General features: G+C 34.5%; 1 protein-coding gene across 8 annotated transcripts in view; it reads left to right on the forward strand.

Moving 5' to 3' along the window:
• The window catches only part of RNF13 (ring finger protein 13), a 123557-nt gene that overhangs the window by 90009 nt on the left and 7488 nt on the right, over positions 1-26060 (forward strand). For all 8 annotated transcript variants that reach the window (XM_045851831.1, XM_045851836.1, XM_045851833.1 and 5 more), the window contains one exon: positions 6599-6692. In XM_045851831.1, the coding sequence (XP_045707787.1) occupies positions 6599-6692 (94 nt within the window). The remainder of the gene's footprint in view (positions 1-6598; positions 6693-26060) is intronic.

The raw sequence follows: 26060 nt of genomic DNA on the forward strand, positions 1-26060 counted from the left end.
GACAGATTTTTATTCAATAATTTTGGAATAAGTTTTTCTATTCAGTAATTTTGAAATAGCATTAAGATTTATAGAAAAATTACAAAAGAGAGTTTCTGTACATTTGTCATCTAGGTTACCCATTGGTAACATTTTACATTATCATAGTACACTTGACAAAACTAAGAAACTGAGATTGGTATATTACCAGTAGTTCAAACCCAGACTGTATGGATTTCACTAATTTTTCCATCAATCTATCCAATCTAGAGTACCCCACTGTATTTAGTTATCACATCTTCCCAGTCTCCTCTGGTCTATGACAGTTTCTCAGTCTGTCCTTATTTTTCATGACCTAGGCAGTCTTAAAAAGCGTTGGCCAGTTATCCTATACAATGTCCCTCAATCTGGTGTTTTTCTTATGATTAGACTGGATTATGGGTTTTTAAAAAGAATATCAGAGGTGAAATGCCCTTTTCATCATACCGTATCGGGGGTATGTGACCTCTGCGTAACATCACTGATGTTAACCTTTCTCCCTTGATTAAGGTAGTGTTTGCCAAGTTTCTCCATTAGAAAGTTATTATTTTTCCTTTCTCTATTCTATTCTTACTTTTGAAATGAGGCAGTAAGTGTAGCCCACCCTGAAGATGGAGAGGGGCAGGAATTAGTCTTCACTTCCTGGGGGGTAACAGGGAGTATCCACATACATTATTTAGAATTATTTTGAAAGGAAGATTTGTCTCTTTTTGGTATTTATTTATTTATTCACTCATTTATTTACATTAATATGTATTCATGTATGTTTATTTTACACTTGAGTAAAATACTACATTATTTTTCTTGTTTAAATTATTTGAGTGTTGGCCATTGGGAGCTGCGTTAGGCTTGCTTCTGTATCCCTTTGATTTGGCCCATAATTTTTTTTTTTAAGATTTTATTTATTTTTAGAGAGGGAAGGGAGGGAGATAGAGAGAGAGAGAGAGAGAGCAACATCAATGTGGAAACATCAATGTGCTGTTGCTGGGGGCCATGGCCTGCAACCCACGCATGTACCCTAATTGGGAATCGAACCTGCGACACTTTGGTTCGCAGCCCGTGCTCAATCCACTGAGCTACCCTAGCCAGGGCTTTTTTTTTTTTTAGTATTTCTTCACAGTCTGGTACTATAAGAAGGTTCAGGCTCACCTTACATTTTTCTTGGCTCAGCCCTAGAATCAGACATTTCTCCAAAAACCCCTGGTTCCTTTTATTGAATAGTTTTTATTTAGAAATGGTGATTCAACAATGGCCATTATTGATTTGATTTTTATATAATAATTTCATATCTATAATTTTGCTGGATTCTCCTATTCTGATTATTTGGATTTGTTGATTCTTTTGGGTTTTTAGTGTAGAAACAAGGAAGTGTAGAAAGTTAGAACAACAAACAAATAAAAAATACTCTTGGCAAATGCGGAATAGAAATAAATAACCTTTAAGCTAATAAAGATTATTGACTAAAAACTTTAAATGAGTATCATTAAATGGTGAATTATTAGAAGCCTTCCCTTGGAAGTTGAGAACAAAAAAAGGATGCTTATTGTTGGGACTTCTATTAGTATTATGTTATATTTTCTGGTAAAACATGAAAAAACAGTATAAGGATTAGAAATAAAAGAAACCAAATTTTTATTTCCTTTTAAAAGTCATGAATGGATACTGAATTATGTCCTCTATCTCTTGTAATGATCATTGATTTTCTACCTTTATTAAATTGGATTGCACTAATTTGTTATATAAATTTTCAAAATCCTTGTATTTGGGATTTTAAAATCCTTGTATTGGGGATAAACTACTTGATTATGATGTATAAATTTTGTATTTGCATTTTGGGTTATTCAGATTTTTAGTATGGGTCAGTCAGTTTTACACTTGGGCATAGATGTAACTAATCCTAAGTAAAGTACTGGCCATCTGAATTTCTAGGTAAGGGAAAGTTTTAGTTTTATGGAGCTAGAATAATCTAGATATCAGAACTGAAAAATCCCTTGAGTACTGTTGGTAGGAATGTTAAGTGGAACAGTCACTATGGCAGTTCTTCAAAAATTTAAACATAAATTACCATACTCTCTGGCAATTCCACTTCTGGGCATATACCCAAAAGAATTGAAAGTGGGAGTTGAAACTATGTTCATAGCAGCACTATTTGCAATAGCCAAAGGTGAAAGCAACTCAGTTGTTCATTGACAGATGAATAAACAAAATGTGATATATACTTAGAATGGAATATTATTCAACCTTAAAAAGGAAGGAAATTCGGACACATGCTACAGCATGGATGAGCCTAGAGGACATTATGCAAGGTGAATAAACCAACCACAAGAAGACAAATGTTGTATGATTCTATTTATATGTGGTACCTAGAATAGTCAGATTCAGAGACTGAAAGTGGAATGGTAGTTGCTGGGGGATGTAGGAAGGGGAGAATGGGGAATTATTGTTTAATGGGTACAGAATTTCAGTTTTGCAAGATGAAAATAATTTTATGGATGGATAGTGGTGATGGTAGCATAGTTTGAGTGTACTTAATGCCACAGAACTGTACACTTAAGAATGGATAAGAGTAAATTTTATGTATATTTCCCAATGTTTTAAATAACATAAATGTAACTAGACACAATAAAACTAGTTCAAAAATTTAAAGCTTTGTCTTATTTTCCATTTCTAAAATATTTTTTCTGAAATTGGAATCATCTGTGACTTGCCTTTTGGCCTATAAAATCATCTAGGTCTACTGCACATTTTCATGGTTACAAGACATTCAGATGGTTGTCTACTTCTTTATACTAATACTGCCTTATACTTTATACTTCTTTATTATATTTCTAGGAAATTATTTTGTCTGTTATCAAATCAGTGGCAAAAAGTGATGCATAATATTTATGTACTCATATAGCAACTTCAAAAGAATTTCTACTGTATGTGGACTGAGTTCTCTTCATATCCATCTGTGTCTTGCATAGTGTTGCCAGTTTATTTGTTTTGCCTTTCAAAGAAGTAGACATTGAGGGGTTTTTCTTTTCATTCAGCAAACATTTATTTTGCACCTAGAATGAATTAGGCACTACTCTAGGGTCTGAAGACTCATCATTGAACAGATAGGTAAAACTCTGTGATATCAAGCAACATACATTCCCATGGAACTTATATTCTAAAGTCTTTCCTTTTTATTTATCTTATGAATGAATATCTGCTCTTATCATCATTATTTATTTTCTTCTATTTTGTATGGATATATTAATTTTCTTTTCCTAGCTTTATGCTTTTAAATTTTAAAAGCTTTATGCTTTTAAAGCTTTTATGCTTTATTTAAAGCATAAATAAATGCTTTATGCTTTTATTTATGTTTTAACAGTCTTTTTAACAGTCACATTAGCTATAACTCATAAATTTTGATAAGGAATATTTTTATTTTAATGGTTTGTTAAAAATTTTTTCCTTGTTTTACATACATTTCTTTATGACTCTGATGTCTCCATCTATGCGAAGGGGGAACTCAAGTACTATAACTCCTAGCCCTTCTCTACCCTTTCACTCATTTGGTCGTAGGGAAGATGAAGTATCTTATCTGTGTGGTACATTTGGGAGGAATAAATTAGGGTATACTTGATTCACCTCTGCCTTTCTCTTGGGACCAACCTGTTTTCATCTCCTCCAGAACTGGGAATACAATTCTAGGGGAGGATAAAGGGAAAGCCTTTTCCATTCCAGAGTTGTCTTTGTGTACATTTGGGTGGGCAAGGACTTCTAATTCTGTGGTTCAGTAAAAAGTTCTGTCTCTTTCTCCACTGAATTAGGTACTCCACTTGTCTCCATCTGCCAGTTCATCATCTTATTTCTCAAGCTGTTTAGAATACAATAGGTGAAGAGGCATGCTGATTATCAGAGCCCCTCAGAAACTCAAATATCCATTGTGATTTCTTCTGTGACTTATAAATTATTGTAACTGTTCAAAACACATATTTTTCCCATATCTTTTTTCCCCATTGACTTCTAATTCAATTGCGTTGTGGTCATGAAACATCATATGTTATGGATTATTTGGTTATTTCCAAAGACTTGCTTTTGGTTATCTCTTATAAACATTCCCCATGTATGTAAAAAGAATTAGGTTGTGCAGAGTTCCATATGTGTACTTTTGTTTGAGCTTGTGCGTTTGTTTTGTCTAGTCTTTTTTTCACTATGTTTAAAACAGTTTTTTTAAATATAGAGTGGGACAAAAGTAGGTTTATAGTTGTGAGTATGTGAAACACAACAGTTCATTCTTGTATTAATTATTAATTACTGTATTTTCCATATGAACAACTTGTAGTCCTACTTTTGCCCCACCCTGTATATATATTAGCTCTGATTTTATTGATGTATGATTAAGATATAATTAACCTCACATATTTAAATTATATAATTTGGCAAGTTTTTAACATATGTATATTTGTGAAGCCACCACCAGAATCAAGATAATGAAATACTGATCAGCTCAAAAAGTTTCTCATGCTCCTTGGTAATCCCTCCCTCTAACCCCTTCCAATTTTTCCTTAATATCCCACTCATCCCCAACCCTAGGCAACCACAGATCTGCTTTTTTGGTCAGTGTAGATTTTCTACAACTTTGTATACATGGAATCATAAATTACGTACTCTTATGTATGTGCCTTTTTTCTCTCAGAGTAATTATTATGAAATTCATAAATATTATTAAATACATTGATTATTAATTTCTTTTTATAGCTGAGTTATATTCCATTGTACAGACATACCACTGTTTTGTTTACCTGTTTACCTATTGATGGACATTTGGTTGTTTATTATTTTTGGCTCTTACAAATAAAGCTGACATGGACTTTGGACATGCACTTTTGTACACAAGTTGTTGTATGGTACATGCCTTTATTTCTATTGGGTAAATATAAGTAGGAGTGGGACGATTGAGTCATATGGTAAATATGTGTTTAAATTTGTAAGAGACCACCAGACTGGTTTTCAACATGGTGGCACCATTTTACAGTCCTGCCGTTAGTGTACCAGAGTGCCACTTTCTCTGCTTTCTTGGCAATTCTTGGTATAGTCAGTCTTTCTAATTTTAGTCATTCTAATAGGTGTATGGTGGTAGTTGTGATTTTAATTTTTGTTTCCTCTTGACTAATTTGTTGAGCATCTTTTTAAGTGGTTAGTTGTCATCCTTATATTCAAATATTTTGCCCATTTTTTTTCTATCGGGTTGCTTCTTTTCTTAGTGAGTTTTGAGTTATTTTTGTATTCTGGATACAAATCCCTTGTCAGATATGCAGTTTGCAGATATTTTTTCCCAGTGTATGACTTCTCTTTTATCTTTTAACTGTGTCATTTAAGGACAGAAGTACTTAACATTGATGTAATTAAATTTGTCCAATTTTCTTTGATAGATGTTGCTTTGGCATTTGGTTCTAGCCCCATGGACTTCCTTTTTATTCTTGCAAACATAGTAATTTATAGTTAAAAATCTTTTTTATGTTATCTAGCATTTCTGAATATTTGTAGTAGAGATATATATTATATATCTATATAGATAGATAGATAGATAGATAGATATGTTTGAAAATTCTTTAGTTTTTTTTATTTTCATTTTTTGTACTGTGATTCCTAAGCAAATTTTTAAAAATATATTGTTATTGTATTTTTTCATTATCATTTATCCCCCTTATACCTCTTCCCCATACAATCACCACACTGTTGTCTGTGTCCATGAGTTCTTTTTCATTTTTGCTTGATCCCTTCACCCCAACTCCCTCTCCAGAGCTATCTGCCTGTTCTCTCTATGAGCCTGTCTCTATTTTGCTTGTTAATTCAGTTTGTTCATTAGATTCCACATATGAGTGAAATCATATGGTATTTGTCTTTCTCTGACTAGCTTCTTTCACTTAACATAATGTTCCCCAGGTCCATCAGTGCTATCGTAAAGGGTAACATTTTCTTCTTTTTTACAACTGAGTAGTATTTCATTGTGTAAATGTCCCGCAGTTTCTTTTCATCCATTCATCTATTGATGGTCATTTGGGCTGCTTCCAAATCTTGGCTGTTATAAATAATACACAATAAACATAGGGTGCTTATGTTCCTTCAAATTAGTGTTTTGGGCTTCTTTGGATAAATTCTCAGCAGTGGAATTGCTGAGACATTAGGCAATTCCATTTTAAATTTTTTGAGGTAACTCCATACTACAGTGCAGGAGGATTCCCCTTTCTCCACATCTTCGCCAAATTTTTTAGGTTATAAATTACAGGAATTTCACTCTCCCTTTTTTCATCTTCTTTGTAACCTATAATTTAGTATTTGTGTTTTTTTCAAACAAACATATGTTATTTATAATGTTTCTGTCAGACTAAATTAAAGATAATTTAGATCAATGAGTAAAAATTCAAAGGGTAATTTAATAGGGTAATTAATGACTAATGTAGTTTAATGTTTTAATTAATATTGCCATTAGGATTAAAAGAAATTAAATTCATTTTCAGCAGCTATCCAGAAACTTACAAGATATTTGATGGCCATTTGTACATGCATGTTAATATATGATTCCTTTTTTTTCTTTTATTTTTAGATCACAAAATTTGTCCAGGACAGACATAGAGCTAGAAGAAATAGACTTCGTAAAGATCAACTAAAGAAACTCCCTATACATAAATTCAAAAAAGGTAAGTGAATATTTTTATTTTCTAAATAATTACCCTTAGTTTATTTAAGAATAAATACATGGTGATAGATGGGAGAGTTGCTTCAATAAAGTCTTTGAAAAGGAAAGAAGGGTTAGGATCTGTTGCACAAATAGGTGGGTTGGCCTCAGATAGAGAGGTGGGTGCAAAATCCTGGTAGATGGATATTAATGGTGGCGAGTCTGTAGAAGTGTTCTTTACTTCCTTATCACACTATTTCAGTTACTATAGGTTTCGATAAGTCTTTTTTTTTTAAGATTTTATTTATTTTTAAGGAGAGAGAGGGAGGGAGAAAGAGAGGGAGAGAAACTTGTGCAAGAGAAACACCAATTGGTTGCCTCTCACACACCCCCAACTGGGGACCTGGCCCATAACCCAGGCAAGTGCCTTGACCGGGAATTGAACCTGCGATCTTCTGGTTCGCAGGCCTGTGCTCAATTTACTGAGCCACACCAGCCAGGGTAGGTTTAGGTAAGTCTTGATATCTGTTAAGAGTTGGTCTTCTCACCTTGTTTTTCAATAGTTTTTAGCTATTACTGACACTTCAAATTTCCATGTAAATTTTAAAATTAATTTGTCAAGGCCACCCCACCTCTAAACATACATAATAATCTTGTATATTTTGTAGTAAAATATACATAACATAAAATTGACCATTTTAACCTTTTTTAAGTGTTACGTTCAATGACATTAAGGACATTCACATTATTATGCAATTGTCACCACTGTCAATCTCCAGAACTGAAACACTCTACCTAATAAACAATAACTGCCCATTTCCCCTCTCCCACCAGTCCATGGCAGCTGCCATTCTACTTTCTGTCTCTGAATTGGACTATTCTAGGTACCTGGTATAAGTGGAATATGTGACTAGCTTTTTTCACTTAACATAATGTCCACAGGATTCATCTATGTTCTAGTGTATGTCAGATTTCATTCTGCTTTAAGGCTGAATAATATTCATAATATTCTATGTACATGCCACATACTGTTTATCCACCCATCTGTTAATGGAGACTTGGGTTGCTTTCACCTTTTGGCTATTGTGAATAATGCTGCTGTGAACATGAGTGCACACATGTCTGTTTGAATCTCTGTTTTCACTTCTTTGGGTATTTACACAGAAGTGGAACTGCTGGATCATAGTGTAATTCTCTGTTTTAATTTTGAGGAATGGCATACCACTTTCCATAGTTAGCTGTGTTACTTAACATTTCTGTCAGTAGTGACCTAGAGTCCCAGTTTCTCTTTATCCTCAACAACATTTGTCATTGTCTTTTCTTTGCCTTCCTATCTTCCTTCCCTCCTTCCTTTTCTCTCTTTCTTCCCTCCTTCCTTTCTCCCTTTCTTCCCTCCTTCCTTTCTCTCTTTCTTCCCTCCTTCCTTTCTCTCTTTCTTTCTGTCTTTCTTTCTTTTTCTCTTTCTTTCCTTTCTTTTTCTCTTTCTCTTCCTTTCTCTTCCTTTCTCTTCCTTTCCTTTCTCTTCCTTTCCTTTCTCTTCCTTTCTCTTTCTTTCCTTTCTCTTCCTTTCCTTTCCTTTCCTTTCCTTTCCTTTCCTTTCCTTTCCTTTCCTTTCCTTTCCTTTCCTTTCCTTTCCTTTCCTTTCCTTTCCTTTCCTTTCCTTTCCTCCTCCCTTCCCTCTTTCCTTCCTCCCTGCCTCCCTCCTTCCCTGCCTCCCTCCCTCCCTCCCTATGGATGGGTTATAAATAACCCTAATGGATGGGGTGTGGTATCTCATTGTGGTTTTGATTTGCATTTCCCTCATGAGTAGTGATTTTGAGCATCTTTGCAGGTGCTTATTGCCCATTTGTCTCTCTTCTTTGGAGAAATGTCTATAAAAGTCCTTGGCCATATTGAATTCTTCTTTAACCTTTTGGGAAATAATTTCAAACTTATAAAAATACTTTGGTTCAAAGTTAAACACTTTTGTTCTGAGGAAGACCATTAAGAGGACAAAAAACTTTGCATGAGTAGTACAAAAAAAATACCCATATACCTTTCACCCAGATTCACCTATTACTTGCTATATTAGTTTCCATAGGACTTCCATAACAAAGTACCATAAACTAGGTGGCTTAAAACAACAGAAATTTATTTTCTCACAGTTTTGGAAGCTAGAATTCCAAAATTAAGGCTTTGGCAGTATTGTTTCCTTTCTGAGGCTCTAGAAGGATTCTTCCTTGCCTCTTGCCTCTTTCCAGTTTCTGGTGGTTGCTGGCAGGCCTTGATTTTCCTTGGCTTGTGGCAGCATAACAGCAATCTCTACCTCCATCTTCACAAGGCTTTCTTGTGTGTGTGTGTGTGTGTGTGTGTGTGTGTGTGTGTGTGTTTCCAAATATCCCTAATCCAGTATAACTCCATTTTAACTTGACTATCTGGAAGAAACCTATGTCCAGATAAGGTAACGTTCACAGGTTCTGGGTAGAAATGAATTTTTAGAGGCCACTAGTCAACCCATTGTTTTATCATTTTTGTTCTCTCTCTTCCTCTTTATGCATGTATGTATATAAAACCTTTACTGAGTAATTTGAGAGTAAGTTACATACAGCACTATCTTTTATCTCTAAATATTTTCATGTGTATTTCTTAAGAATAAGGAGATAAGAATTCTTTTGTTGTGCTGCATTGAAGTCATCAAATTTAGAACATTGCTGATGGACTATTTTAGTCTAATTCATTGCCCTTTTCCCAGTTTTGGCAATTGTTTCAATAAGATTCCTTTAAAGTATTTTTTCTTCCAGTGTAGTAGTCAATCTAGTATCACTTTTGCATGTAATTACCATGTTTCTTTAGGTTTCTTTAATCTGGACTTGTTAGTCAGCATTTCGCTGTCTTTCGTAACATAGACATTTTGAATAACACATTGCTCCTTTCTTAAAAAAATGTTTGTTTTTTAATTAATAGACTTTAGTTTTAAAGCAGTTTTAGGTTTACAGAAAAATAGAGTAGAAAGTATAGAGAGCTCCCATATGCCCCTCCCTTCTAACAATTTCCCCTAACACTATGATTCATTAGTGTGGTGCATTAGTTGCAAGTGTTGAATAAATATTGATATATTTCTAACTAAAGAACATAGTTTGCATTAGAGTTCACTCTTTGTGTTGTCCAGTTCTATGCATTTTGACAAATGTATGTTATTTATCCAACATTAAAATATCATAGAGAATAGTTTCACTGCTCTAAAAATTGCTTTTCCCTTACCTTCCCCAAACCACTAGCAATTACCAATATTTTTGCTGTCCCTATAGTTTTGTCTGTTGTAGAATGTCATGGAATAGCAATATGCATTTAAGGTTTTTTCATGGCTTTTTTTGTGATTTGAAGGCTCGCTTTTTTTCTTTTGCTGACTAATAATTCCGTTGTATGGCTGTAGCAAATAATGTTTATTCATTTCACCTAATGAAGGACATCTTGTTTGTTTCCAAGTTTTGGCAATTAATAATAAAGCTTCAATAATCTTTTGTATGTACATTTTTTTGTGGACACAAGTTTCCCACACATTAGGGTAAATACGAAGGAAGACGATAGATGGATTATGTGGTAAGACTATATAACTTTGTAAGAAACTAGCTGCTAAACTTTCTTCCAAGTTGGCTGTACCACTTTGCATTCCTAACAGTAATAAATGAGAGTTCTCTCCAACATTTGGTGTTGTCAGTGTTTTGTATTTTAGACATTTTAATAAATAGGTGTGTAGTGATATATCATACCTTAATTATATATAATGTTGAGCATCTTTTCATATGCTTATTTGTGTTTGCCATCTGTATTTACATTTTCTTTGGTGAGATCTTTTGCCCCTTTTTAAATTGGGTTGTGCAGTAGACTAAATGTTTGTATCCCTCCAAAATGTATATGTTGAAGCCACAATAACCAGTATGTTGATATTTAGGGATATGACATTTGGAAAGTAATTATGTCACAAAAGTAGAGCCCTCATGAATGGGATTAGTGCCTTCATAAGAAGACATACGAGAAATGTCTCTCTGTCATGTGAAGGTACCACAAGAAGGCAGCCATCTGCAAATAAGCAAGAGACATCTTACCAGGAACTGAATTGGCCAGCCCAGCCCCTGATCTTGGACTTCCTAGCCTCTAGTATTGTGATTAGTAAATGTTTGTTCTTTATACCATCCAGTCTGTGGTATTTGTTATAGCATCCCAAAATGACTTAAGACAGATTATTGGTTTTCTTATTGTTTTAAGAGTTCTTTGTATATTTAGGATACTAGGCTTTTGTCAGATAAGGCTTTGGAAAATAATATTTTTCTAGTGTTTAGTTTGTCCTTCCATTCTCTAATAATGTCGTTTTCAGAGTTGTTTTTAATTTTAGTGAAATCCATCCTACCAGTTTTTTTCTTTCATGGATCATTCTTTTGTTGTTGTACCTAAAAACTCATTGTCAGACCCAAGGTTGCCTAGATTTTTGTGTTATCTTCTATAAGTTTTATAATTTTGCCTTTTATGTTTAATTCTGTGATCCATTTATAGTTACTTTTTGGGAATGGTGTAAGGTTTTTGTCTAGATTCTTTTTTTAATATTTGTTTTTAATCTGATATGTATATGACAAAATTTGTCATTTTAACCATTTTAATTCAGTGGTATTAATTATATTCACAGTGTTTTGCAAACATCACTACTATCTTTTTCTAAAACTTTTCATTGCTCCAGGAACTCCATACTCCTTAATCAAGAACTTCCTATTTCCAGCTCCCCCCAGTCTCTGGTAACCTGTAATATACCTTCCATCATTATGAATTTGCCTGTACTAGATATTTCATGTAAGTGAAATAATACAATATTTGACCTTTTGTGTCAGTTGATTTTACTTAGCATAATATTTTCAAAGATTATCCATGTACTATGTTTCATAACTTCACTTTTTTTAATAGCTGGATAAAATTCCATCCTAGGTTTTTGCCATATTTTGTTTATCCATTTATTTGCTGATGGACACGGGGTGCTTCTGCCTTTTGCCTATTGTGAATAATGTTGCAGTGATAATTTGTGTGGAAGTATATATTAAGTTCCTGAATTCAGTTCTTTTGATGTTCTTTTGAGGACATACCTATGTCTTATGTTCTTTTGAGGACATACCTAAGAGTGGTATTACTGGGTCATATGATAATTCCATGTTTAACTCTTAGAGGACCTGCCATACTGACTTCCACAGATACTATACCATTTTACATTTCCAGCAGTAGTGCACAATGGGTCTTATTTCTCTAATCCTTGTCAATGGCCTTTAAAAAACAATAGTTTTTAATTATGTTGAATTCGAATTTCTCTATTCTTTTTTTGTTCATGGTTTTGGTGTCATAATTAAGACTACATTGCCAAGTCCAAGGTAATAAAGATTTACCTCTTTTTTCCTTCTAAGAGTTTTATGGTTTTGGCTCATAATAAGTCTTCATCATTTTTTAGTTAATTCTTTTTAATATAGTGTGAGGTATCACTCTTACTCTATTCTTTTGCATGTGGAAATGCAGTTGTTCCAGAACCATTTGTTGAAGAGACTGTTATTTCCTCATTGAATAGTCTTTCACCCTTGTCAGAAATATTGGTCCTAAATGTGTGGGTTTATTTCTAGACTCTTACATCTATTCCATTGATCTGTATGGTACTGGCATAAAGCGAGTGTGAGGTACTAGCCTTATGCCAGTATGACACACTTTGGATTACTTTAGATTTGCAATACATTTTAATATTGGAAAGTATGAGTCTCAAACTTTGTTCTTTTTCCAAGAGCTTTGGTTATTCAGGATCCCTTGCAATTCCATTTGAATTAGTGAATCAAATTTTCTATTTCTACAGAAAAGGCTATTGGAATATTAATAGTGATTGTATTGGATTTGTAGACTGCTTAGGGAAATATTGACATCTTAACAATATTAAGTCTTTTAATCCATAAACATGGGATGTCTTTCCATTGACTTGGGTATTCTTTAAATTATTTTATCATTGTCTTATAGTTGTCAGTGTACAAATCTTTCACCTTCTTTGTTAGATGTTTTCCTAGGTATTTTATTTTTTTAAATGCTATGATGAATGGAATTGATTTCTTAATTTCCTTTTTGTACTGTTTATTGCTGGTTTATAAAGAATCCCAACTAATTTTTATATGTTGATCTTGAAGGCTGCAACTTTGCTGAATTTATTAGGTCAGTACCTTTCTTGTGTATTTTTTGGGATTTTCTATGTATAGGATCATGTCATCTGTGAATGGACAGTTTTACTTCTTCCACTTTGGATTCCTTTTGTTTCTTTTTCTTGTCTAACAGCCCTGGATAGAACTTCCAATAAAATGTTGACTAGCAGTGGTCAAAGTACACACCCATGTCTTTTTCCAAACTTAGGAGGAAAGCTTTCAGTATAGTAGGATATTAGCTATACGATTTTCAAAATGCCTTTTATAATTTTGATAAAGCTCTCTTTTATCTAGATTCATTTTTTTTTTTTGGCTTGTCCAGTTGTTCTGGGACCATTTGTTTAAAAAAACAACTTGACTTTTCTCCCTTGCTCTGTTGTCAAAGAGCAATTGACTATTTGTGTGGATCTACTTGTGGACTTCCTGTTTTGCCCCGTTTATCTATATGTCTTTTCTTTCATCAATTCCATACTGTTTTAATTATTATAGCCTTGTAGTAAGTCTTAAAGTACAGTAGTGTCAGTTCTTCAACTTTCCTATTCTTCTTTAATATTGTATTGGCTGTTTGGGTCTTTTGCCTTTCCCTATAAACTTTTGAATTGGTTTGTCAGTATCCAATAAAGAAGAAACTTCTGGGATTGTGATTACTGTATTTTGCCATGTATAATGCGCATATTTTTTAAAAGATTTTATTTATTTTTAGAGGGAGAAGGGAAGGAGAAAGAGAGGGAGAGAAACATCAATGTGTGGTTGTCTCTCACACATCTCCTCCTGGGGACCTGGCCCTCAACCCAGGCATGTGCCCTGACTGGGAATTGAACCAGCAACCCTTTGGTTTGCAGGCCTGTGCTCAATCCACTGAGCTACACCAGCCAGGGCTATAATATGCACTTTTATGCCCAAATTTTTGAGGGAAAAATAAGGATGCACATTTTACATGGGAAGTACTAATTCTGTATCTATATAAATGATTTTTAATTCTTTTATTTATGCTTATGAATTAAAAGTGTAACTCTAGAAAACAATAACAATATCCATATGCAAAGTAATATCCTAGAATACAGTAATCGGTTTTGTTGAATTTACAACAAACTTCCATCAAAAGCAGTTTCAGCCAATGGTTCAACAAAATGAAATGAAGAGCAACATATTGTTATCCAGAGTAAGATAGATGATGCCGACTATTAGCCACTTGATAAAATAGATGATGCCAGGTTTATCACCATAGGGTGAACAGTGAGACATTTCTCTTCATGCACTTTAGGCAGGATAAATTATTGGAAAATCCCTTGTAAAGTGTCAAAACGGTTTTCTTACACTGCAAACTTTGAGCTAAAAGTTATTAAATATGCTGAAAAGCATGGCAACAGAGCTGCTGTGAGACATTTTGGACCTCTTCCACAGAGAGTATCATCAGATTGTGGAGGCAACAGGAAGAAAAACTTCTTCAGAGGCCAAGACGGAAGAAGGCAATGCGAGAGAAACTTCCAAAGTGGCCAGAAGTGGAGCAGGAGGTGAAGACCTGGATTCTGGAGAAGCATCCAGTTGGGATCTCTGTTTTGACCAAGATGATACAAGAAGAAGGTAAAAGGATTGCATGAGAATAAAACACTGAGGACTTCTCAGGGACACCTAAATGGTACTTTAACTTTATGAAGAGAGAAAGTTTGATTATAAGGACATGAACAAAACTTGGCCCAAAACTTCCAGCAGCCTATGAGAATCAAGTTTTGGAATTTCATCTTAGATTATCAGTCTTTGAAAGACTTACAGCTTTGAGTTGTCCCACATCGCCAGTATGGATGAGGTCCCACTCACATTTGATGTGACATCAAACAGAACTGTGGACATCAAAGGAGCAAAGACCGTGGCTGTTAAAACCAGTAGTCATAAGAAAACACATTTCACTGTTGTTCTAGCCTGTTGTGCAGATGGGACAAAGCTACCACCTATGATCATCTTTAAAAGAACAATGTTTCTGAAAGAACAGACTCCAAGTGGACTTATTGTCCACATGCATGAAAAAGGATGGATGAATGAAGAAGCCATGAAAATCTGGTTTAAGAAAGTATCAATATTTTTTTAATTACTGATTTTTTTTTAGAGAGAGAGAGGGAGAGAAAAGAGAAATATCTATTTATTGTTTCACCCATTTATGCATGCATTGCCTCTTTTATGTGTCTGACTGGAGACCAAACCCACAACCTTGGCCTATGAAGACGACATTCTGACCAACTGAGCTACTAGGCCAGGGCCTGGAGGTATTAATATTACTAGTCTTTCCAAAGAAGCAGCTTTTTGTTTTATTGATTTTTCTCTATTGATTTTCTATTTTCAATTTCATTAATTTCTGTTCTAATGTTTGTTTCTTATTCTTTCTTTGGATTTAATTTGGTCTTCATTTTCTAGTTTCCTAAGGTGGAATCTTAGACTGTTGATTTTAGATCCTTGTTTTTTTCTGATATGTATTTCTCCTAACTGCATACCATAAATTTTGATAAGGTTTATTTTTATTTAATTAAAATATTTAAAATTTTCTTTTGAGGTTTCTCCTTTGATCCATGTGTATGTTGTTTAATATCCAAGTATTTGGGGATTTTCAGACCTCTTTATGATTTTTAATTCCATTTTGGTCTGAGAGCAGACATTGTATAATTTCTTTTAAATTTGTTTAGGTGTGCTGTATGGCTCAGAATGTGTCTTGGTGCATGTTCTATGTGAGTTTGAAAAAAATATGTATAACAGGTCCTTGAATAAGGTCATTTCATTGTAATGTTGATGAAATGCATTAGGAACTTAACTCTTGTTTATAGTCATTAACTTATAGTAAAATTGGTTTCTTTCTATGTCATTTCAGTTAAAGTCACAGAACCTATCAAAGTTAAGTAAGGACTTAACTATATTCTGCTTCTAATTGGCTGAAATAATCTATATGCCAATTTTACCCGATTGATTGATATTTCTGTTGAGTTAAACTATATCCTAAATGATTTTCTGCTTACTGGACCTGTCCATTTCCAGTAGAGGCATGTTGAAGTCTCAGACTGTACTACTGTAGTCCCCGCTTATCCATGGTTTTGCTTTCTGTGGTTTCAGTTACCTGTAATCAACTGTGGTCAAAAATATTAAATGGAAAAATCGAAAAATAAACACTTCCTATGTTTTAAATTGCTCACTGTTCTGAGCAATTTAAAGGTCCCCAGTAGGGGGCATGCAAGAGGCAACCAAACATTGATGTTTCTTTCCCTCTTTTTCCCTTCCCCTCTCTCTAAAAATAAATACATAAAATCTTTAAAAATAAAAAAATGATTATTGATGTAGTTGGATTAATATATTTGGGTATGTAATATGGATAAATAATAATACACATATTTGTTACTGTTTTTTTATCATTCTTGTCCTCTTTGTTCCTATTTTTCCTTCCATTTTTCTGCCTTCTGTGGTTTCAATTGAGAATTTTGTATGATTTTGTTTTCTCTCTTGTCTTAGTTTAGTAATTAATTCATCTTTTAAATTTTTTTCTAGTGACTGTCCTCGAGTTTGCACTATATAACTAATCCAAATATACTTCCAAATAATATACTGCTTCACAGGTAGTGATGTATCTTATACTAACAAAATATTCGAGACCCTACTTTGAATTCATTTGGATATACACCCAAACGTGGGATTGTTAGATGATGTAGTAATTCTATTTCTATATTTATAAGGAACTTTTTACTGTTCTCCATAATGACTATGCCATTTTACATTCCCATTAACCATGTGCAAGTGTTCCAACTTTTCCAATCTCTGCTCACACTTATTTTCTGTTCTTTTGATAGTAACCATCCTGATTACTGTGAGGGGATGTCTCATTGTGGTTTGATTTACACTTTTCTTATGATTAGCCATACTGAGGATCGTTTCATGTGCTTACTAGCCATTTGCATATCTTCTTTGGTGAAATATCTTTTCCTTTACCCTGTTGTTAATTGGGTTATTTTTGTTGTCATTGTTGATTTGTAGAAATTCCATACATATATTTAGGGATTTAATTCCTTATTAGATAGATGATGTGCAGTTATTTTATTTCATTCATAGGTTGTCTTTTCATTTTGTTTCCTTTGACACACAGAAGTTTTCCAGTTTGGTGTAATTGTTCTTATTTATTTTGTTGTGCATGCTTTTGGTATCACTTCCAAGAAATTACTGCCAATCCAGTGACCTGAAGCAGTTCCCCTGTGTTTTCTTCTAGCAGTTTAATAGTTTTAGGTATTATGCCTAGATCTTTAATCTATTTTGAGTTAATTTTTACATATGGGTCAATTTCATCTTTCAACTTGAGAATAATGCTAGCCTTATAGTAGGATAAATTGGGAGTGTTTCCTCCTCTTTGATTTGCTGGAAGAGTTTGAGATACAGTGGTGTTAATTCTTCTTTAAGTACTTTGTATAATTTACTAGTTAAGCTATGTAGTGCTGGGTTTTTCTTTGTTGGGAGATCTTTTGATTGCTACTTCAATCTCTTCTAGTCATTGGTCTGTTCAGATTTTTTTACATCTTTATCATTCAGTCATGGTAGGATTTACGATTCTGGGAATTTATCAACATTTTCTCAGTTATCTAATTTGTTGGCATATAATTGTTCATACACGTCTCTTTTAATCCTTTTGATTTTTGTGACATCAGTTGTAGTATCTCTTCTTTCATTAATAATTTCAGTTATGAGTCTTCTCTTTTTCTTAGTCACTCTAGCTAATGGTTTATCAATTTTGTTGATCTTTTTAGTACACCAATTTTTAGTTTCATTGGTTTTTTCTCTTTTTTATTTTCTATTTCATTTATTTCTGCTCAAATGTTGAATATTTCTCTTCTTCTGCTAACTTTGTTTAGTTTATTCTTCCTTTTCTAGTTCCTTGAGGTGTTAGGTTAAGTCATTGATTTAAGATCTTCTTAAAATATCAGCATTTACTGCTATAAATGTCCCTTAGTACTGCTTTTGCTGTGTCCCATAAGTTTTGGTATGTCATGTGTTTGTTTTAATTTGTTTCAAGATACTTTCTAAATTTCTCTATGAATCCTTTTTTTAACCATTAGTTATTTACGGTGCATTATCCATATTTATGGATGTTCCTGTTTTCCTTCTAATGATTTCTAGTTTCATTTCCTTGTTTTGAAGAAGGTAGTTGGTATTTGTCTTCTTAAATTTGTTAATATTTGTTTTGTGGCCTAATATGTGGTCTACTGGGAGAATGTTCCATGTGTTCTTGAGAATGTGTATTCTGCTGTTGCTGGGTAGAGTACTGTGTATATGTGTTTGGTACAACTTGCTGTGACCAGCACGGAGTGGGGGTACCTGCATGGGGTCGACGGGAGATGAAGAAAGACACAACACAGATAGTTTAAGGAAAATCGGGGACCAGGTGGGACATTGTCCTCTGATGGAGAGACAGTGAGCCCTGAACATGGTAATCTTGTTTATTTTATAGGGGTAGGTTAGATACAGCTCAAGGACGTTTTGCAAATATCGTTCCATTCCCAGGCTAACTGATACATAATATCTACTGTAAAAGTTACAGTGCGTACAGCTGAAGCTTGGGGTTATCTATCTCCTGTTCAACCCCTGCGAGTCCCAGCTGCTATCGCTGCTGGCTTGATCTGCCTTGCAGATGCAAGCAGTCAAGTGCAGCTTTGTTAAGCACTGAGCCTTGGCTGTGACGCCAGCCTTCACTGTCCTCCACACAATTGGTCTGTAGTTTTGTTCGCATTTCCCATTTCCTTATGGAACTGTGTGGTTTTCTATCCATATCTGAGAGTGAGATATTGAAGTTTCCCACCACTGTTGTGTTGGTGTCTATTTCTCCCTTTAGTCTGGCAATGCATACTTCATATATTTGGGTGCTCTAATGTTAAGTTGTGTATATATTTATAATTGTTATGGCTTCCTGGTGAATTTACCGTTTATTATTATAGAACATCTTTGTCTCTTGTGATAGTTTTATATCTCAAGTTATATTGGGTTGGCCAAAAAGTCCATATTGCTTTTTCCATAAAATAAAGACAAAATTGTCTTTTTTCATTTTCACCAGTAACTTTATTGATTTGGATATTTTGAGTATGTCAGCTGTCTACCACATGGCATACCATTGACTGTTCTCAATTAATGTCTCCATTTGATTGCTAACAACTTCAACTGATCTACCTGACTGTGGAGCATCATCCAGCAAGAAATCTCCAGCACAAAACTTTGCAAACCACTTTTGACACATTCAATCAGTCACAGCACCTTGTCTGTACACTGAACAAATAAAGCATACTATGCTGAAAATGTTTAGTATTTTCTTCCATTTTCAATAATAAAATGGCTACACAAGAATTCACCAATTTTGATTTTTTTAAAAAATGCACACTGATATGACAGCTGTCACAATACAATCAATGAAATTGTTTCAAATGAAGTTAAAGACAACTAGTGCTACTAGAGCCATTTTTTTGAAAAACCACACTTCTTGGCTAACCCAATATTTTGTCTGAATAAGTGTGGCCCCTGCTGCTCTCTTTAGGCTCCTATTGGCATGGAATATCTTTTTCCACCCTTTCAGTTCTGCCTTATATGTGTAGATTTACATTTAAAGTAATTACCATTGACATGTAGTTGTTTTCTGACTTTTAGCTTTTTTTGCATCTTCTCTTGCTATCTTTACGTTTTGTTGATCTCTTTGTAGTGACGTTTTGATTTTCTTCTCATTTGCCTTTGTGTATATTCTTTTGATATTTTCTTTGTGGCTGCCATTGCAATTACATAAAATATCTTCAAATTATACAATCTTTTAAATTGATAAGATCAATCATATATAGAAAGTACACCTCTACATTTTTCCTTCCTCTCATTTTGTTATTGAGTACACAAATTGTTTTTATATTGCATATATCTATTAACGTTGATTTATGAGAAAATTTATTATACCAGATTTACATGTGATTTACTCTTCTAAGTTGCAATATTATAGGATTCCATATTTGACTATTTACTTTTACTAGGGAATTTTATATTTTCATATGGTTTTATATTGCTATTAATCGTCCTTTCGCTTCACTTGTAGGACTATCCACATTTCTTGTAGCATCCAGCTAGTGGTGATGAACAGTTTTTTTGTTGTTGTTTTTTCTTTGTTTTTAATCTTTTACGGTGTTAAATTTGCCTTTTCTTTAAGAAATTTTTATTTGCTTTAGTATTTTTTAAATTATATTTTATTATCCTGTTACAGTTGTCTTGACTTTTCCTCCATTGCCCCCCTCTACCCAGTGCCCCATATTCCCCCAAGCAATCCCACCACATTGTTCATGTCCATGGGTCATGCGTTCTTTGACTACTCCATTTCCTACACTGTACTTTACATCCCCATGGCTCTTCTCTACCTACCTATTTGTACTTCTTAATCTCCTCACATCTTCACCCATTCTCCCCCTCTGCCCTTCCATCTGGCATCTATCTGGCAACTAACTTCTTTTCTCTTGCTGCTTTTAAGGGTCTCTCTTTATCTTGAACCGTTGGCATTTTAATTATGATGTGTCTTGGAGTGGGCCTCTTTGCAACCATTATGATTGGGACTCTGTGTGCTTCCTGTACTGGCATGTCTATTTCCTTCACCAAATTAGGGGAGTTTCCTTTCTCTATTTTTTCAAATAGACTTTCAATTTCTTGCTCTTTCTCTTCTCTTTCTGGTAACACTATGAAGTGAATGTTGGACCTCTTGAAGTTGTCCCAGAGGCTACTTATACTATCCTCATTTTGGGGGGGGCTATTTTTTCTTCTTGATGTTCTGCATGTTTGTTTTTTGCTTTCTAGTGTTTCAAATCATTGATTTCATTTTCAGCTTTATCCACTCCACTGTTGTTTCCCTGTAAATTCTTCTTTATTTCAATATGTATCCTTTGTGTCTGACTGGGTCTTTTTTATGCTCCTGAGGCCCTAAGTTCCTTGAGCATCCTTATAAACCGTGTTTTGAACTCTGCATCTGATAGATTGCTTATCTCCATTTCATTTAGCCTTTTCTGGAGTTTTGATCTTTTCTTTCATTTGGGCCATGTTTCTTTGTCTCCTTGTTTTGGCAGCCCCCTTGTGTTTGTTTCTATGTCTTAGGCAGAGCTGCTTTAACTCTGTGTCTTTGTAGTGTGGCCTAATGTAGTGGGTGTCCTGCAGGGTCCAGTGGTACAGCCTCCTTTGTCACCCAAGCTGTATATTTGAGGTGTGCCCTTTGTGTGGAGTGAGTACACCCTCCTCTTGTAGTTAAACCTTGGTTGGTGTTGGTAGGTGGATGAGAGGGATTTACCCAGGCCAATCAGCTGCAAGGACTGGCTCTGTGTGACCATTTATCACCAATGTCTGCCATCTGTGGAGGATCAGCTGCCAGGGGCAGGGTGGTAGTTCTCTGATGTGGTCTGTAGCTGTCCACTGGGTGCACTTGTAATCTAAAAGGAGTTCCTTTTTATGTCCCAGCCAGGCTCTACTTGTGTTTTGCTGGGGGTACCCTGCCTGAATTGTAAAGCAATCTGAGATGGCTGCTATTTGTGCTGGGCTTAGAGATTCCCAGGCAAAGCCAAATTGTGACTCTAATCTGGCTGCTGCTAGGGCTCACTGAAACCAGCTGTAGTCTGTTTGATAGGATTTAGGAGGCATGACCAGCCATTCTTACGGAAAAGCAGCTTGGGTGGGTCCATAAAAGTTGGCTGAGGCAGAGCCTCTGGGGGTCTATCTCCAAGGCAGGTCAAACAGTGTCAGCCAGGTTGATGGAATGTCAAATATGGCACCAGCTTGCTGGCTCTGTGGGGGAAAGGTTTAGCAAAGGGACAATGGCTTCTGCTCACCTTGATGCCAGACACTTCAGTTTCTCCCTATATACCACTGGTGCCTTTCAAGCTGCTACTCCAGTACTGGGGTCCAGAGGGAATGAGTCTGAGCAGGTGAGTCCATTTTTTGGGTACTTTAAGAGGGACTGCTTGGGGCTGCAGCAGCTTCTTCCACTGATTCAATCCCCACTGGTTTTTACATCAAGAAGTTGTGGGACTTATCTTTCTGGCACTGGAATACTGGGTTGGGGGTTTGGTGTGGGTTGGGTTCCTTGTTCCTGAGATATCCCTCCTGAATTTTTAATCACGTGGGTGTGGGACCAACCTGTTCCATACCTGCACCCCTTCTACTAGTCTGGATGGATGTGATTGCTTTAATTCTGTAGTTGTCAAGCTTCCAATCAACTTGATTTCATGGTTGTCAGGCTTCCATTCAGCTCAATTTCTGATGTTCTTGAATGATGATTATTTTATATTTTAGTTGGCCTGTGGGAAGAGGCAAGCCATGTCTGAGTACATCACCATCTTGACTGGAAGTCATTGGTTATAGTATTATTTGGCAGTTAGTTTCATTTAGTACTTGAAATACATCATCCTACTCCTTTCTAGCCTGCAAGGTTTCTACTGACAAATATGATCTAAAAGGAGTTTCTTTGTATGTAACAAGTTGCTTTTCTCTTGTTACTTTCAATATTCTTTATCTGTGACTTTGAACAGTTTGATTATGATGCATCTAGGAGGGTCTTTTTAAGCTTGTCCTAGAGTTCTATGGGCTTCTTGAATTTGTAAGTCCATTTTCTGTCATCAGATTTGGGAAATTTTCTGCTATTATTTTTTCAAATAAATTACTTACCTCTCTTCCTTTTCCTTATTAAGACAACCAAAATGCTTATGTTGTTCAGCTTAATGGTATCCCATAGGTTCCTTAGGAATCCATAATTATTTTCGTTCTTTTTTATTTTTGTTCCACTGCCTCAGTAATTTCAAAAGTCTGTCTGAAAATTTGCTGATTGATCCTTCTCCTTGGTAAGGTCTGTTGTTGAATCCCTCTATTAAATTCTCAATTCAAGTATTGTATTTTTCAGTTTCAGAATTTTAATCCGTTGGGAATTCTTTTAACAATACTTGTTTTTTTCTTCCCATTCCCCCACCCCATCCACCTTTGGCAACTATCAGCTTGTTCTCTAAATCGATGGATCTATTTTATTTATTTTATATACATTTTTTAAGATTCCACATATAAGTGAAATCATACAATATTTCTCTTTTTCTAATTTATTTCATTTAGTGTAATACCCTATAGGTCCATCCACCTATAGAAGGGCAGTAGTTTACCCTTTCTCTGATGGATCTAACAAGTATTATTGATTTTTTTAGTTTCCTTAGCTTTTTACTTGTTAGAACAGAATAGTAACTTTCAAAACTCCTTCCATGCTGTACCAGAAAAGCTCCAATAGATTTCTTTAAATCTCAGATTTGTCCACACTGAACTTCTAGCAACTTGTCAGTTAACAGTTTATGTTTTTCTATACTGGTTCTGGGTCTCAAGAGTTTTTTAACTCCTGGGCTTCTGCTCCAGTACATTGTAATTATAATTGTAATTATATCAGCCAATCTGTCCAATTTGGGGGCAGGAGTTTTTTCTGGGAACTCAATACTTCAATAGATCTAAGAAGAGTTGTTGGCTTTCAGTTTGTTCAGCTTTTTCTTTGTGAGTACAGGACTGACAACTTCTGATCGCCTTAACATGCCAGACCAGTAACTGGAAGTCTCCACCATTTTTCCCACCCTTCTACATCCTCTTCTTTTTCATAGCACCTTGGTTATACATGTGTATTTCTCTAAGATCATTTGCTTACCTATGAGTGAAATGACCAAGTCATAGAATATATATATCATCAAATTTAGTGCACTATGCTAAATTGATCTCTAAAATGTTTATATTAATTTTCTCACAAGAGCTATATAAGAACTCCTGTTACTTTACAAATTGTCATGTCAATCCAGGATCCTTAAAAAGTTTTAGGTCTGATCACACCCACCTTCTTTATCTGAGGTGTTCATATAGTATTTTAGTACTAGCAGAACTATTTGTTAATATTACTGATTTATACAAACTGCTTTTAAAAAACACATTAAAAAATACTGTCCTAAAGTAACTTACACATTAACTTACACAGTAAATTTCAGATTTAAACACCTACTCACACATTAAGTAAATATGCACTGGAGACTTGCTGTGCTCTAGAGGTAGCATTCTACCTAAACATTGGGGATGCAAGAGTGAATCTATATCAAGAAGGAAATGTGTAATGTATCTTTTTTGAATTCCTAATACATAAAATGAGATAGGCCTCACATATTTAAATTATTTATTAGTTTACATCTTAAAGTATTTTTCTTTGCATAATTATTTTTAGTTTCTAAGGAACATTCATACTTAGCATGGCACTTAGTAGGAACTCAGATATTTGTTCATTGTTCTGAATTATATTAAATCATAAACCACTTAAATTCAGTTACCCTGATCCTAAAAATACTAAACTAACCATCAGTTGTCAGAATACCATACCTCTTCTAAAATACCGTCTATTGTATCCACTGACAGTAGTTTTTAATTTGCATAGATGACTTAACAGTGTAAGTTTTGTTCTCAGCATACCTTTGATTATTCCATTGTAAACCAAATTATGAGAAAATTTAGAACCAATCATTAAATAGAGTAATTTCCTCTTAAAATGGCAAGCTAAATACATTTTGATAGTTATTGTCTAAAAAAGTCATACTTTTTGTCATCAATATGGAAAGGATAAAATCAAAGTGGTTTCCACATGAACATAGAACTGGAGACTATTTAAAATTTTTTTAAAGTTATTCTTTTGCCAAAACCTTAATTTTTTTCTAAGTCAAGATGCTTGGCATACATGGCCAAGAGTATGAAAAGCCTGTTAACCTCACCACTGTGTAAGGATAATGACAGTGTTGAAAATTGATGATCTTTATGCCTTTTCAGGCATAATCCAGTTTATCAAAAAGGAATGCCACCCACCTTTTCTTACTTGTGGGAAGTTATCAACAATTCTGAATCCAGGCTGTAACATACAATCACACAGGTTGTACATTGTACAGCTCTGGGAAGTTATCATTCATTCTTCCTCACCAGAGGTTTTTATATTTGTGATAATTATTTTTTTTGGCAGGTAGCAGTAAAGTGCCTTAAGGAAGTGTGGGTTCCCCCCACCCCCAGTTTGCATAAAGGTACAATTGAACCAGTAGAATTTTTTATCTGAACATAGAATAATTAATGTAATGCTCCAGCCATCTTAAAAAGCAGTCAATGTATGCAATCACCCAAATCCAAAATGTAGATGCATTTACAGGACAAATAAAGTCCTTATCTTATATATATTTGATTCTTTTTACAATCACCTTTGCAACATAAGAGTTGTAATAAATATTAGCCCAATCTAGTCAATAGGCAGAAGTCATCTAGAAGAAATTGTTTTATTCAAAGAAATGTAGGTGCAAAACTTCCTCCACTTTAAACCCCAAGTGTACCTGAGGCTGTTCAAGTTTTTAGTTTAAATCCCTTTATGTGAAACAAAAGAAAAATAATTATTGAATTAGAACACAAAATATTTAAAGATGTACATAAACTTGAGGTTGTAAGTTGGCTGTGGAAGAGTATTGTACACCAATTTTCTAGTGGCCTGAAAAGGAATAATGAAAGAATATGAAAACTTCAGTAGTTAGTTCAAGGAAATGCTTTTAAAGTACTTGAGGTCTGATGATATTTACCATTCTAAAATCCATTTAAATTTGATTTTTCACTTCAGGATCATGAATCTTTGAATCTATTTGGTTTTCTATTCAGAAGGATTTTGGGTGCAATTATAGTTTATCTGCATAATGCATTCAAGTTAGAACCAATAAAGGCTAATATATAATGTCTATTTAGAATACAGAGAAAAGTTAGGTTTAAAAAAAAAAAATAACCAACTGGCCCTGGCCAGGTAGCTCAGTTGGTTAGGGCATTGTCCTAATATGCCAAGGTTGTGGGTTTGACTCAACCAATGAATACATAAATAAATGGAACAACAAATTGATGTTTCTCTCCCTCGCCCCTTTGCTCTCTCTAAATCAATATTAAAAAAAATTGAAGATAAGAAAATTACCCCAATTGTAATTTGGTTAGTGCGGATACCAATGCTTAGGTTTGGATTTTAGGTTGGTTATATGGATTTATTTATGGTCTCTAAGGATATCCTTTTTATTCTCTCAATTAGTGAAATAATTACCACAAACCACCCCCACCAAAAAAAAAAAAACTGCCAACATCATGTTCTTTCCTTCAGTGGAGTCATTTGTTTG

This window comes from Phyllostomus hastatus, unplaced genomic scaffold (genome assembly GCF_019186645.2).
Source record: "Phyllostomus hastatus isolate PE091 unplaced genomic scaffold, TTU_PhHast_1.1 phas_contig_86, whole genome shotgun sequence".
NCBI classification, from domain to species: domain Eukaryota; kingdom Metazoa; phylum Chordata; class Mammalia; order Chiroptera; family Phyllostomidae; genus Phyllostomus; species Phyllostomus hastatus.